The sequence below is a fragment of the Pseudophryne corroboree genome, chromosome 2, assembly GCF_028390025.1.
Source record: "Pseudophryne corroboree isolate aPseCor3 chromosome 2, aPseCor3.hap2, whole genome shotgun sequence".
In the NCBI taxonomy this organism is placed as follows: domain Eukaryota; kingdom Metazoa; phylum Chordata; class Amphibia; order Anura; family Myobatrachidae; genus Pseudophryne; species Pseudophryne corroboree.
In genome coordinates this window covers 700,132,754-700,147,383 of record NC_086445.1, presented here as the reverse complement: position 1 = coordinate 700,147,383, position 14,630 = coordinate 700,132,754, and the positions used below count along the sequence as shown (strand labels likewise).

Genomic DNA, 14,630 nt, shown 5'->3' with positions numbered 1-14,630 from the left:
TTTTGTGCCAGAGGATATATTGGTTTCGGTATTTGTTTTGCTTTGCTAGGCTAGAGTTATGATTATAACTCTGTTTCCCTTACAGTGCCTTCACCCAAGGCCTGCAGTGTACTTTGATTTTTTTGGAGTGTACTTACAAACAGTCCTTGATCACCACTAAAACCAAAAGTGTTCTTCACCCTTCGGAGTGGACTTCAGAACAGCCCTACATTTTCACCCAAGCTTATGGTGTTATACGATCCTTTGGACTAGACTTGGGGAATACTTCATTAGGTAAGTAACGAATTTTCAGTTTTCACTAAAGTCCTCTCTCTCTCTCTTACCAGTATGTAACCTCTTGGATTTATTCTTGAGTTTTCTTCTCTTTACATACTGACTTTGTACAAATTGAACGTCAAAAAAATAAATCGCTGTTGTATTAACAAAATATTTTTTTCCCCTAACAGGTCTACATCTTCTGCAGCTGTCCTCTGACAGAGATTTTCACATTGATTATTGAAAAGTAGACTTTTAAAACATTGAAGACATCTATACCAGGTAATTAAATCTGTACCAGTTTACACTAAGATTTCACATAAAAAAAATCCATATTAGATGTGTCATAAAAAATCTACCTCTTAAAAATACATACAGTTGGGGTTGATGTAAAAATGGATGCATTTTGTGCCAAAAAGCTGGGGGGGTGGGGGGGGGAGATAAGTTCTCAAAGATGCATTCTGTGCAGTTTGTGAAGCTGGTGGGACCTCAAGATTGACACGAGGGTAGATCAGCAGTATTTGCACCTGGGTTACACCAAAGTCAAACTTTATAGAACATACACTCGTGTGTGTGTGTGTGTGTGTGTGTGTGTGTGTGTGTGTGTGTGTGTGTGTGTGTGTGTGTGTATTCTGTTACCTGTTTTGTATATTCTTAATTTAGTAACAGGTTACACATATGTCACCTCCTGTGGAAGATTAAATTCCTCACGGTGGTGGGATGGTACTCACTAACTGGTGGTCCTTGACATACATGTCTGATGTGTGAATAGTATACTACAGTACATTAATGTTATATGAGGAGGAGATAATATGGTCAAAATATTAACCATGCAAAATATTTACAATTGTAAATGTTGAACCGGTATTTTAATTTTTTTAATTAGATCCATTTTTTTTTAAATTTGAATCTCTATAATATGTTAATAACAATTTTTGTTATTACCAGGCTGGCATCATGTCTAATAAAAAGCGAACAAATAGTTCAAAGCCAGGAATAATGTTCTACTTTCACCACCAACCAAAGAAAGGAAAAACTGACATTCCACTTCAAACACAGTAAGTCAGATCTTCAAACGTGTTTTGTGTGTGTGTGTGTGTGTGTGTGTGTGTATATGTATGTATGTATGTATGTATATATATATATATATGTATATATATATATATATATATTAAAAATCAAAGAAGATCCAAAGAAGTGAAGGCACTCAGACCACAAAATGCAGAAAGCATAAGTGTATTGGCCAAACGTTTTCAAGGCTGATGCCCCGTCATCAGGACCACACAAAGACAGGAGTTACTCCTTTCTTTGTGTGGTCTTGATGACGGGGCATCAGCCTTGAAAACGTTTGCCCAATATACTTATGCTTTCTGCATTTTGTGGTCTGAGTGCCTCCACTTCTTTGGATCTTCTTTGATGAATTGTTTTTTTGCACCGGAGCAAGGTGATTTATATGTGGGTACCGGCATATTTTTAAAATCTTTTTTGCTAATTTATTTTGAAAGTGCAATGAATGTATATACTTAGTATTGTGTATTAATATAAAATGGGGAGGGGACTCTTAAAGACCAGTAGACTAGCCTTCCAAAATGTTAGCCCTAAACATCTAGTTTTTTACTTGGCTGCACTGTTCTTGTTAAGATGCCTATGCATTAATAATTGCGGCACTGTTGTAATTATTAACATTCTTATCCATTGTGAATTTTTCAGTTTTTATAAAAAAATATTCCTGCTATGTACTAAGTAAACCCCCCCGAAAGTTAAGTAGTAGTGATAACCGATGTCCCTTTTAGTTCCTTTGCATTTTTAAAAGATTTTTCCATTTGTGTAAAAGTCATGGGGAATCTGACACTGCGCATGCGCACAGTGACATTTTCCAGTATTGGAGCTGGCACCAGATGGAGGCTGCAGGAGAGGGATAGAAATATCTCTCTCTTGCTACCATGCCTCCATTGGCTTTAAGAAGTTTAGATCATCTGAAAATGGTATAAACTAACATGACCAAATTCTATAAACAATGCTTTTCAGAGTTTGGTACATACAGCAGGGATCAGATTGTACTTCCTATTGATAATAAGGACTGCGATCTGCAGTGCTAATAAACATTCAATTTCTGCATTTGATTTCTGTGAAATCAATATCTCATAACAACAATCCATAAAATTATAAATTTTCAGATATAATTTTCTGGGGGAAAAAAGCTTAATAAATAAGCAACTAGATATTTTACATTTCCGTGAGGGAGTAATTAGCTTAAATATGAATAAAAAATGTATAATTTTTTAAAAATATTGTAGAAAAATGAGCTACTGCTCTCTTTTTTTGTAGGAACTTAGCACTGGACAATGAAATAGTAACTATTGACTGTGAGGAAGTTGTTGCTGAGACATCAGCTGAATCACACGATAAGTCTACAGATGAAAAGCAATATCCAGCTGTGTGGTCAAAAGAACAATTTGACGAATTCAAAAAGAAACATGAGTGGCTATTTGCGTCTAGGGGAAAACTCGGCTGTACAATCTGTGCAGAAGTTTCTAACTTAAAGATTCACGCTGCTCGAGGCATAAATATTGCTTCTCAGTGGGCAGAATGTAACATTTTACCTTTTGGTAAAACTAAGGAAACAGAGCTCACATCTCTTCGCAAAAAATTTATATACACAAAAATAGCGCTGCTCATGCAGAAGCAGAAAAAATTCTAGAAACTGCTAGAAAAGATATTCTGCTAAACATAAATGGAAGAAGTCAAGAAACTGCTTTTGAAATCACTAGCCGTGTATTCAGAACAGCTTACTACATTGCTAAAATGAATAGGCCATTTACTGACCATGAGAGCTTGATTGACCTGCAAAAAGTGAATGGAGTTCAGATTGGGCGTTTGCTTCATAGTAGAATGGTCTGCGGAGACATTATAGAACACATTTCGGCTGAAATGAGGAAAAAGATTGTCTCACAAATTATAACAAAAAAAACTAAGATTACTATATTAGTTGATGAAGCTACTACACTTTCTAGAAAATCAACTCTTGTTATTTTTTTAAAATCAAGTGTTGATGGTGTCATGAATCCAGTAGCATTTCCTTTGGATTTGATAGAGTTAGAAAATGCCTCAGCTGAGAGCATAAAACAGGAAATAATGAAATGTTTATTCCATCATGGTTTTACTTTCGAAGTATTGACAGAGATCTTTGTCAGTTTTTGTAGTGATGGCGCAAATGTCATGCTTGGCGTAAAAGCTGGTGTTGGAAAACTCTTACAAGGAGACTTTCCCAAACTAATTCTCTGGCATTGCATGAATCACAGGCTTGAACTAGCTGTGGATCAAGCACTAGATGTTACTGGAGGTACAAATGACTTCAGGTCATTTTTAGACACCTTATACACACTTTACAGTCAGTCACCAAAAAATGTACGTGAGCTTAGTGCACAGGCTAATGAGCTGCATGTCTTGCTTAAAAAAATTGGCAGAGTTTTCAACGTAAGATGGGTAGCTTCATCGTGGAGAGCAGTGAATGCAGTCTGGCAGACGTATCCTGCATTAGCTGCACATTTTCAAAAAGCCTCACAAGACCAATCAAGGGATAGAAGGGAGCAAGTGAAATTCCAAGGTCTACATTCAAAACTGTGCTCAGTCAACTTTGTAAAAAATATGTCAATTATGTTAGATGTTCTGACTGAGCTCAAAAATTTATCAGAACTCCTACAAGACAGAAAAATGACCATTCCAAAGGCAGACAACCACATAAAAATGTATGTGCGGAGAATTGAAAGCCTAAAGAGAATACCAGGATTTCACAGTGAACAGACACAGAATGCAGAAGAGGGAATTATGTTCAAAAATACAAAGTTGACAGGCATTGGGAAAAGTCCCAAGATCAAATCCTCTCAATTCATTCAGGCTGTTGTTGACAACATGAGGTGCAAATTATTTACCACCACTGCTAATAAAGCAACAGAAAGCGTAGCAAAAGGTAGGGAAACTGCTTACCACACCCTGATTGACAGCATATCTGTTCTGAATCCTGAATCTTGGCAAACTGATTCTGATAATCCACTTTTTGGAGACCAAGAGATTCGTACACTATGTGAAATGCTGAATGTCAGTTACCATGAAACACACCTGGGATTTGTGGAATATAAATGCTGCGCAGGACGGATTGTTCCCGAAAAATTAAAGAAATTAATTCTTGCAGTAGATACTCTTGCAGCAAGCAATGCTGACTGTGAGCGAGGCTTTAGTGTTATGAACAACATAATTACAGATAAGCGGACTGCACTGACCACTCGACATGTGTCGGACTTACTTTTTATTTCAATTGTTGGTCCTCCCTTCACTGAGTGGAATCTGGACGCATATGTAAAATCGTGGCTGGGCAAGGGACGTCGGGCAGCCCAATCCTGTAAAGGCATGGCAAGACAGGAGCAAGCAAGGCAACAGGATCAGGCCTACTATAAGCAGCTGTGGAAGTGCCTTTAAATTTTAAGTTCTGTGCTAGCTTGGTAATCTGCTCCAGGAAATGGGAGGGAGTTATAGTTGGTGAGAGGATGATGGGGGTTCCAGGAGCTGTTCTTGCTGGAGTTGGCCTTCTTTCTCTTAAATAGTTAGTGGGATGTTGCATGAGTGCTCCCCGTTATACCTATATGTTGTAATGTTCAGTAACAGTCTATTTATTAGGTCCCAATGACCTAGAATATGTATCGACTACAATATATTGAAGTGTTGTAAGATAATATATCAGGTAGATTCTATGGGCAGAGCCAGACTTAGGCATTATAGGAAAATGGCTAGAGCATCTGGAATGCCTAGGGGGAGCAAGGTGCAAAGGAGATGGAAGATGGAAGTGAAGTGCAGGTGTGGGAGATGGAAGGCAGGTGTTGGAGATGGAAGGTGGAAGTGAAGTACAGATGTGGGAGATGGAAGGTGAGAGCGAGGTGCAGAGGAGATGGAAGGTGGAAGGCAGGTGTGGGAGATGGAAGGTGGAAGGCAGGTGTGGGAGATGGAAGGTGGAAGTAAAGTACAGGTGTGGAGATGGTAGGTGGAAGTAAAGTACAGGTGTGGGAGATGGAAGGTGGAAGGCAGGTGTGGGAGATGGAAGGTGGAAGTGAAGTACAGATGTGGGAGATGGAAGGTGGAAGTGAGGTACAGATGTGGGGGATGGAAGGTGGGAGCGAGGTGCAGAAGAGATGGAAGGTGGAAGGCAGGTGTGGGAGATGGAAGGTGAAAGTGAAGTACAGGTGTGGGAGATGGAAGGTGGAAGGCAGGTGTGGGAGATGGAAGGTGAAAGTGAAGTACAGGTGTGGGAGATGGAAGGTGGAAGGCAGGTGTGGGAGATGGAAGGTGAAAGTGAAGTACAGGTGTGGGAGATGGAAGGTGGAAGGCAGGTGTGGGAGATGGAAGGTGAAAGTGAAGTACAGGTGTGGGAGATGGAAGGTGGAAGGCAGGTGTGGGAGATGGAAGTGAAGTACAGGTGTGGGAGATGGAAGTGAAGTACAGATGTGGGAGATGGAAGTGAAGTACAGGTGTTGGAGATGGAAGTGAAGTACAGGTGTGGGAGATGGAAGGTGGAAGGCAGGTGTGGGAGATGGAAGTGAAGTACAGGTGTGGGAGATGGAAAGTGGAAGGCAGGTGTGGGAGATGGAAGGTGGAAGTGAAGTACAGGTGTGGGAGATGGAAGTGAAGTACAGGTGTGGGAGATGGAAGTGAAGTACAGGTGTGGGAGATGGAAGGTGGAAGGCAGGTGTGGGAGATGGAAGTGAAGTACAGGTGTGGGAGATGGAAGGTGGAAGGCAGGTGTGGGAGATGGAAGTAAAGTACAGGTGTAGGAGATGGAAGGTGGAAGTAAAGTACAGGTGTGGAGATGGTAGGTGGAAGTAAAGTACAGGTGTGGGAGATGGAAGGTGGAAGGCAGGTGTGGGAGATGGAAGGTGGAAGTGAAGTACAGGTGTGGGAGATGGAAGGTGGAAGTGAGGTACAGATGTGGGGGATGGAAGGTGGGAGCGAGGTGCAGAAGAGATGGAAGGTGGAAGGCAGGTGTGGGAGATGGAAGGTGAAAGTGAAGTACAGGTGTGGGAGATGGAAGGTGGAAGGCAGGTGTGGGAGATGGAAGTGAAGTACAGGTGTGGGAGATGGAAGTGAAGTACAGATGTGGGAGATGGAAGTGAAGTACAGGTGTGGGAGATGGAAGTGAAGTACAGGTGTGGGAGATGGAAGTGAAGTACAGGTGTGGGAGATGGAAGTGAAATACAGGTGTGGGAGATGGAAGTGAAGTACAGGTGTGGGAGATGGAAGGTGGAAGGCAGGTGTGGGAGATGGAAGTGAAGTACAGGTGTGGGAGATGGAAGGTGGAAGGCAGGTGTGGGAGATGGAAGGTGGAAGTGAAGTACAGGTGTGGGAGATAGAAGGTGGGAGTGAGGTGCAGAAGAGATGGAAAGTGGAAGGCAGGTGTGGGAGATGGAAGGTGGGAGTGAGGTGCAGAAGAGATCGAAGGTGGAAGGCAGGTGTGGGAGATGGAAGGTGGAAGTGAAGTACAGGTGTGGGAGATGGAAGGTGGAAGTGAAGTACAGGTGTGGGAGATGGAAGGTGGAAGGCAGGTGCGGGAGATGGAAGGTGGAAGTGAAATACAGGTGTGGGAGATGGAATGTGGGAGTGAGGTGCAGAGGAGATGGAAGGTAGAAGGCAGATGTGGGAGATGGAAGGTGGAAGTGAAATACAGGTGTGGGAGATGGAATGTGGGAGTGAGGTGCAGAGGAGATGGAAGGTGGAAGGCAGGTGTGGGAGATGGAATGTGAAAGTGAAGTACAGGTGTGGGAGATGGAAGGTGGAAGGCAGGTGTGGGAGATGGAAGGTGAAAGTGAAGTACAGGTGTGGGAGATGGAAGGTGGAAGGCAGGTGTGGGAGATGGAAGGTGAAAGTGAAGTACAGGTGTGGGAGATGGAAGGTGGAAGGCAGGTGTGGGAGATGGAAGGTGAAAGTGAAGTACAGGTGTGGGAGATGGAAGGTGGAAGGCAGGTGTGGGAGATGGAAGTGAAGTACAGGTGTGGGAGATGGAAGTGAAGTACAGGTGTGGGAGATGGAAGTGAAGTACAGATGTGGGAGATGGAAGTGAAGTACAGGTGTGGGAGATGGAAGTGAAGTACAGGTGTGGGAGATGGAAGGTGGAAGGCAGGTGTGGGAGATGGAAGTGAAGTACAGGTGTGGGAGATGGAAAGTGGAAGGCAGGTGTGGGAGATGGAAGGTGGAAGTGAAGTACAGGTGTGGGAGATGGAAGTGAAGTACAGGTGTGGGAGATGGAAGTGAAGTACAGGTGTGGGAGATGGAAGGTGGAAGGCAGGTGTGGGAGATGGAAGTGAAGTACAGGTGTGGGAGATGGAAAGTGGAAGGCAGGTGTGGGAGATGGAAGGTGGAAGTGAAGTACAGGTGTGGGAGATGGAAGTGAAGTACAGGTGTGGGAGATGGAAGTGAAGTACAGGTGTGGGAGATGGAAGGTGGAAGGCAGGTGTGGGAGATGGAAGTGAAGTACAGGTGTGGGAGATGGAAGGTGGAAGGCAGGTGTGGGAGATGGAAGTAAAGTACAGGTGTAGGAGATGGAAGGTGGAAGTAAAGTACAGGTGTGGAGATGGTAGGTGGAAGTAAAGTACAGGTGTGGGAGATGGAAGGTGGAAGGCAGGTGTGGGAGATGGAAGGTGGAAGTGAAGTACAGGTGTGGGAGATGGAAGGTGGAAGTGAGGTACAGATGTGGGGGATGGAAGGTGGGAGCGAGGTGCAGAAGAGATGGAAGGTGGAAGGCAGGTGTGGGAGATGGAAGGTGAAAGTGAAGTACAGGTGTGGGAGATGGAAGGTGGAAGGCAGGTGTGGGAGATGGAAGTGAAGTACAGGTGTGGGAGATGGAAGTGAAGTACAGATGTGGGAGATGGAAGTGAAGTACAGGTGTGGGAGATGGAAGTGAAGTACAGGTGTGGGAGATGGAAGTGAAGTACAGGTGTGGGAGATGGAAGTGAAATACAGGTGTGGGAGATGGAAGTGAAGTACAGGTGTGGGAGATGGAAGGTGGAAGGCAGGTGTGGGAGATGGAAGTGAAGTACAGGTGTGGGAGATGGAAGGTGGAAGGCAGGTGTGGGAGATGGAAGGTGGAAGTGAAGTACAGGTGTGGGAGATAGAAGGTGGGAGTGAGGTGCAGAAGAGATGGAAAGTGGAAGGCAGGTGTGGGAGATGGAAGGTGGGAGCGAGGTGCAGAAGAGATGGAAGGTGGAAGGCAGGTGTGGGAGATGGAAGGTGGAAGTGAAGTACAGGTGTGGGAGATGGAAGGTGGAAGTGAAGTACAGGTGTGGGAGATGGAAGGTGGAAGGCAGGTGCGGGAGATGGAAGGTGGAAGTGAAATACAGGTGTGGGAGATGGAATGTGGGAGTGAGGTGCAGAGGAGATGGAAGGTAGAAGGCAGATGTGGGAGATGGAAGGTGGAAGTAAAATACAGGTGTGGGAGATGAAATGTGGGAGTGAGGTGGAGAGGAGATGGAAGGTGGAAGGCAGGTGTGGGAGATGGAAGGTGGAAGTGAAGTACAGATGTGGGAGATGGAAGGTGAGAGCGAGGTGCAGAGGAGATGGAAGGTAGAAGGCAGGTGTGGAGATGGTAGGTGGAAGTAAAGTACAGGTGTGGGAGATGGAAGGTGGAAGGCAGGTATGGGAGGTGGAAGTGAAGTACAGGTGTGGGAGATAGAATGTGGGAGCGAGGTGTAGAGGAGATGGAAGGTAGAAGGCAGGTGTGGAGATGGTAGGTGGAAGTAAAGTACAGGTGTGGGAGATGGAAGGTGGAAGGCAGGTGTGGGGGGTGGAAGTGAAGTACAGGTGTGGGAGATGGAATGTGGGAGCGAGGTGTAGAGGAGATGGAAGGTGGAAAGAAGGTGTGGGAGATGGTAGGTGGAAGGGAAGTACAGGTGTGGGAGATAGAAGGTGGAAGTGAAGTACAGGTGTGGGAGATGTAAGTGGAAGCAAGGTGCAGTGGAGATGGATGGAGGGATTGAGGTGCAGGGATGAGAGATGGAAGGAGGGATATTCTGTTATATAACTTATGTTATATTAAAATGTGATTGTTTTATATATTTGTACAATTCTAGCGTACATTATTCACAATGCTGGTTAATAAAATAAAAGTTTTTTTTGGCTCAGTCAATGCTGCACTCTTTTAATTTTTAATCCAACCTAATATTGACCTAGATGTTCAGTAGCCCTGAAGTGAGATGACTTTTCTTATAGAAACCAAGTTGGCAAAAAGCTGTTAAAATCAATTGTGAAAGTAAGGTGGTACTGCTTACAATTACTGCCACAGTGCCACCATAAACTGCACTACAGAGCAAGTCACAGTTCTCAACACTTTGCCTCCAAAGTGCAAAGAGAAGGGGCTGTGTTGTGTGACTATGCCTCCAGTGTCGTGTAGCCACTCCCCCTAGCATGTGGCCACGCCCCCACACGACACGTGACCACGCCCTTTTTAGGCGCGCGCATCACAGTACCCGTAAGAGAATTTTTCTACTTGCACCACTGTATATGCAGCACACTGAGCACAGATATGGAGCGTTTTTCAGGCAGACAACGTATAATATTGGTGGTCAGTGGTCAGCAAAACTCTGCACTGTACTCCTCCTATATAATATACTGGTGGTCCCCAGTACCCACAATAAAGCAGTGTGAGCACAGATATATGCAGCACACTGAGCACAGATATGGAGCGTTTTTCAGGCAGACAACGTATAATACTGGTGGTCACTGGTCAGCAAAACTCTGCACTGTACTCCTCCTATAATACTGCTGGTCCCCAGAATAAAGATATGCAGCCCCCTGAAACAAAGTGAGAGGACGCCAGCCACGTCCTCTCACTATCATTTCCAATGCACGAGTGAAAAATGGCGGCGACGCGCGGCTGCTTATATAGAATCCGAATCTCGCGAGAATCCGACAGCGGGATGATGACGTTCGGGCACGCTCGGGTTAACCGAGCCATACGGGAGAATCCGAGTATGCCTCGGACCCGTGTAAAATGGGTGAAGTTCGGGGGGGTTCGGTTTCCGAGGAACCGAACCCGCTCATCTCTAAAGATTACACCATTGAGTTTTACACTGAATGACCTATGATTTAAATCCTGCATATATACATTACGCTATTTATTCTGGGATACATAAAGGAGAGATAAAGGTCATCACTATTTTGTTTTAATCAAGCACAGTAGACTAATGGCCATTAACTAATATCTGTTATCTTATGAGACTCTCATTTTCTTGCTAACCGATTACTTTTATCTCCAGCTTCTGCTTTATATATAATATATATCATTTGGGCTAACCGATTACTTTTATCTCCATCTTCTGCTTTATATATAATATATATCATTTGGGCTAACCGATTATTACTTGTTTGCTTATATTTTTACAGCGCTTTTTTTTTGTTTTATATTGTTCATATAACTTTTGCTCCATGTTATTTTTTAGAGTACAGTATATCCAATAAAAATTATGTTTTAAACAGCCTACTACATTTGAGCACATATCTCTGTTGAAAAGAGTGCCCCCTACCAGAGTCCTTTTTTTTGTATCCCTTTGTTTGTCCATAATTACACTGAATCAGTGGTGCACCACTGACAGTCACCATACTGTATAATATATTATAGACACAGACAGTCTGGAGATGTATGGTTATTAATTAAACAATTTAATTTCAGTTATACTAGAGATTAGAACTGCAGGCTATGCAGAATGTTACATATACACAGATCCATCTGATTGTGAAGCTATTGCACCAGTGATGTAAATGTGCAGTGCCGTAACTAGGCATTTTAGCGCTGTGTGCAAGAAACGGCTTTGGTGCCCCCCGCACCATGCAAGATGTGCGTGTGCGCCGTAGGCCCGCAAAAAATTATATAGGGGCGTGGCTTCATGGGGAAGGGGTGTGGCCACAAAATAATACCAATTCATACTATGGTGCACAGTAGTCTCCATTATGCAAATTACACCGCACAGTAGCGCCACTACAGCAGGCAGAGCCCCCTTTTACACATTACGGCAGCCAGTCCCCCTTTTTACACATTATGGCAGACAGCATCCCCTTTTTACACATTACAACAGACAGCGGCCGCTTTTTACACATTACGGTAGACAGCGTGCCCTTTTTACACATTACGGCAGACAGCGTACCCCTTTTTACACATTACGGCAGACTGTTCCCCTTTTTACATATTACGGCAGACAGCGTGCCCTTTTTACACATTACAGCAGACAGCGTCCCCCTTTTTACACATTATGGCAGACAGCGTCCCCCTTTTTACACATTATGGCAGACAGCGTCCCCCTTTTTACACATTGCGGCAGACAGTGTCCCCCTTTTTAAACATTGCGGCAGACAGGATAGATAGGTAGATAGATAGACAGACAGACAGAGATAGATACTTACCATCTCTCCCCGCTGGCTCAGGCTCCTTGGTGCTGGGCAGATCCCTGGCAGGGGAGAAGGAGGAGGAAGGAGGGGGCCTGGAGCCACAGCAGTGCTATGTAATTGGTAGAGGTGCTGTCCCTCTGCTTCTGCATTGGCTGCCCAACGCCGCTGTGAATGCTGGGATGAGGGAAGCGCATCCCAGCAGTGCGGGGCAGCCAATGCGGAAGGAGAGGGGACTGCTGCAGCGACGCCTCTACCAATTATATAGCGCTGCTGCGGCTCCAGTCCCCCTCCCTCTTCCTCCTCCTCCCCTGCCTCCGGCACTGCTGCTCTCCTCCAGCGCGGCGCACACAGCACAGGCGGCTTGTAATGAGCCAATTTGACTCATTACAAGCCGCTGGCCGTTGCGCCCTCAGGTTCCATATACTGTAAGTGGCCACGAAAAACCTTATTTAAAATACATGTAGCCATAGGGATCATTGTGCCTTATAACAATGCCGGGAAATGGCACTGATGAGCCAATTTTAATGTATGTATCTCTGATTTCTTTTTTCTCCCATGAATATAACAGCTGCATAATGGAGATAAGGTGCAATCAGGGAGATTGCTGGTTTATTCAGGGAGTCAGGGAGATTGCTACTATTTCAGGGAGTCTCCTGCAGAATGCAGAAGGAAAGCAATTATGCTATGCACGCATCTGAGGTCGACTTGCATACAAATCTGTATAGTCTGTCAATGACATTAACCCTTGAGATGGATAGCAAGCACTTCAAGAACCCCAAAATGACTCACTGCTGACTACAACTGAGGCAACAGGGAATCCTAACATATATCCCTAAACCTAAGCCATGTCACCTTACTAACCCCTGGGAAGAGAGATGTGTCCAGGGCTGGAGAGAACTTAGGTGCTCAGAATGTGTAAGAGTGCACAACCAAATTGGGATTTTGTCACCAGGGAGCCGGTTGCACTAATTAACCATGCATCCCTGATGTACGGCCAAATAGAGGCGTAATCTAACGAGAAGGGGCATGGCATAGTGATATGCCCCCATATTCATCACTCCGGGGGCTTGCCCAGCATTTCCGAAGGTTCTGGGTTGCCCCCAGAGACTCTCCCTGCACTGCCAGCTCATCCTCAATGACAGGAGCCAGGCACTGCATGATAATGTCACATTGTAGCACCCACCTCCCTGTCACTGAGGAGGAGCTGGTATTTTGGTGTCACACCCTCAGAGGGTGACACTCGGTGTAGTCCACATGCCCCAGTGATGCCTCTGCCTGGATGACCCTATTCCCTAAACTACTAAAAGCAAATGGGGGAAAAATCAAAAATCAATGGGACGCATTGTGTCATCGGGACAGTGGTAACCCAAGCCCAACTCTTTAATGGCTTACTTAGAGATTAAAAAACTTTAGTTGAGGTCAGGCTGCTCATAAAGCTGCACATAATTATAAATCCTATATAGGGACCTACAAACCACTGCCTGACACCATCCATGAACAAAGAGCCCCATATAATAAAATCATCAGTTGATGCTCTCTCTCACCTTTTGCTATGATTACATTTAGGAGATCCAGCCATCAATTGACAAGGAGACTTGCTTAGTAAATATAACAGGAATATTTTCCAATGATATAACATACTCAGATGAATGAATAAAATCGCAGCAACACATCACATCACATCACATACTCGCAGTAATGCAATAGGTGTAATATCATTGAACCAGGAATGCAAATAGTCCAGGAATGAACAATCAGATTGCACTGTCAATAATATGAGACTGTATAGCAATGCAATGACAAGGTAGGGCAAGAAATGAAGGCCATGAGCAATACTGAGCAGGTTTATCGGATAGCACATGTAATGCAAGGAGACAGCAGTCCAAGGACAGGAACTGAATTTAATGAGAAATACTAAGCAAGTTTATCAGACAGATACCAATGGCAATGCAGTGAGACCGGCAGTTCAATGACAGGAACTGAAGGCTCATTGAGAGCTGTAGTTCTCACGATACAGGAACATTAGAAGTCTGGGGAACACAGGGCCGTAACAAGGGGGGGGGGGGATAAGGGGGCATGCGCCACGGGTGCAGGATTTGAGGGGGCGCCAAGGAGTTACAGAGGAGCAGGGGTTTTTTTGGTTTTTTTTTACCGACAGTGCTGTGCTGCTCCAGTGAGACAGCAGACAGCTCCCAGGGCAATGTATCTGACCCACCTGTCTGCTCGCAGATGGCTCCAGTACCTGGGATCGCAGAAAATTACTGCCTTGCCCCAGGTGACGAAAATCCTAGTTTCAGCCCTGGGGAATATAATCTAGACCAGGAGTTGCTAGGAACCTATCTCATAGCAGGTAAAAGATAAATAATAACCTACACCTAGCAGAGTGCAAAGCTCCTATTTAAAGGGTGTATCAGTGTAAGGTGCTGCAGGTGGGGCCAGGATCAATTACTGGTAACTCCAACCTAGCTTTACAGAACTGTCAAAGTAAATAAGGACCTCATTTATTGCTTTTAGAAAGTCTCTTCTTGCGATTACTTTGCCAGCGAGATACTAACACATTTATACCCATCTGAGGAATCAAACTCTGATCATGCAGATTGATAAGATCACAAAGAACATTGGTAGTCCTTCCATGCCTGCCTAAGGGCCTGTCCAAAAGAAGGACAACAGTGTAAAGCTCTAATTCCCCAAAATTCACAATTAACTTACAGTTAACCTTAGACAACACATAACCCAAGAAAGGACCCAGTATTAATTTTATTTTTATAAAGAGGTATAACAACACATTGTCTGGAGCCTCAATTGCATCATGGGAATACTAATTCTGCCAACAGCGTCTAAACTGAGAAAAGAAGGGCAGTGCAGCAGGAGGGTCAACTGGCCAGGCACAAAAAAAGTTGTCATGGTAGTGTGCAATTCTGTGCTCCCCCATAACAGCAACTGCAATGTGGTGC

General features: G+C 44.5%; 1 protein-coding gene and 1 long non-coding RNA gene across 2 annotated transcripts; both read left to right on the top strand.

The window, feature by feature from the left end:
- Positions 1 to 450: 450 nt before the first annotated feature.
- Positions 451 to 2,879, top strand: LOC135051103 (uncharacterized). Its single transcript, XR_010242038.1, has 3 exons — positions 451 to 537; positions 1,204 to 1,313; positions 2,584 to 2,879. It is a non-coding gene; the product is annotated as an uncharacterized LOC135051103 (long non-coding RNA).
- A 181-nt stretch (positions 2,880 to 3,060) lies between these two features.
- On the top strand, positions 3,061 to 4,731 carry LOC135009181 (E3 SUMO-protein ligase KIAA1586-like). Its single transcript, XM_063952254.1, has one exon. The coding sequence runs from the start codon at positions 3,061 to 3,063 to the stop codon at positions 4,729 to 4,731; it is 1,671 nt and encodes a 556-aa protein (XP_063808324.1).
- Positions 4,732 to 14,630: the final 9,899 nt, after the last annotated feature.

What these genes read in the sequence shown, in the direction of transcription:
- LOC135009181 (XM_063952254.1), top strand. Translation starts at nt 3,061, where the DNA reads ATGAATAGGCCATTTACTGACCATGAGAGCTTGATTGACCTGCAAAAA.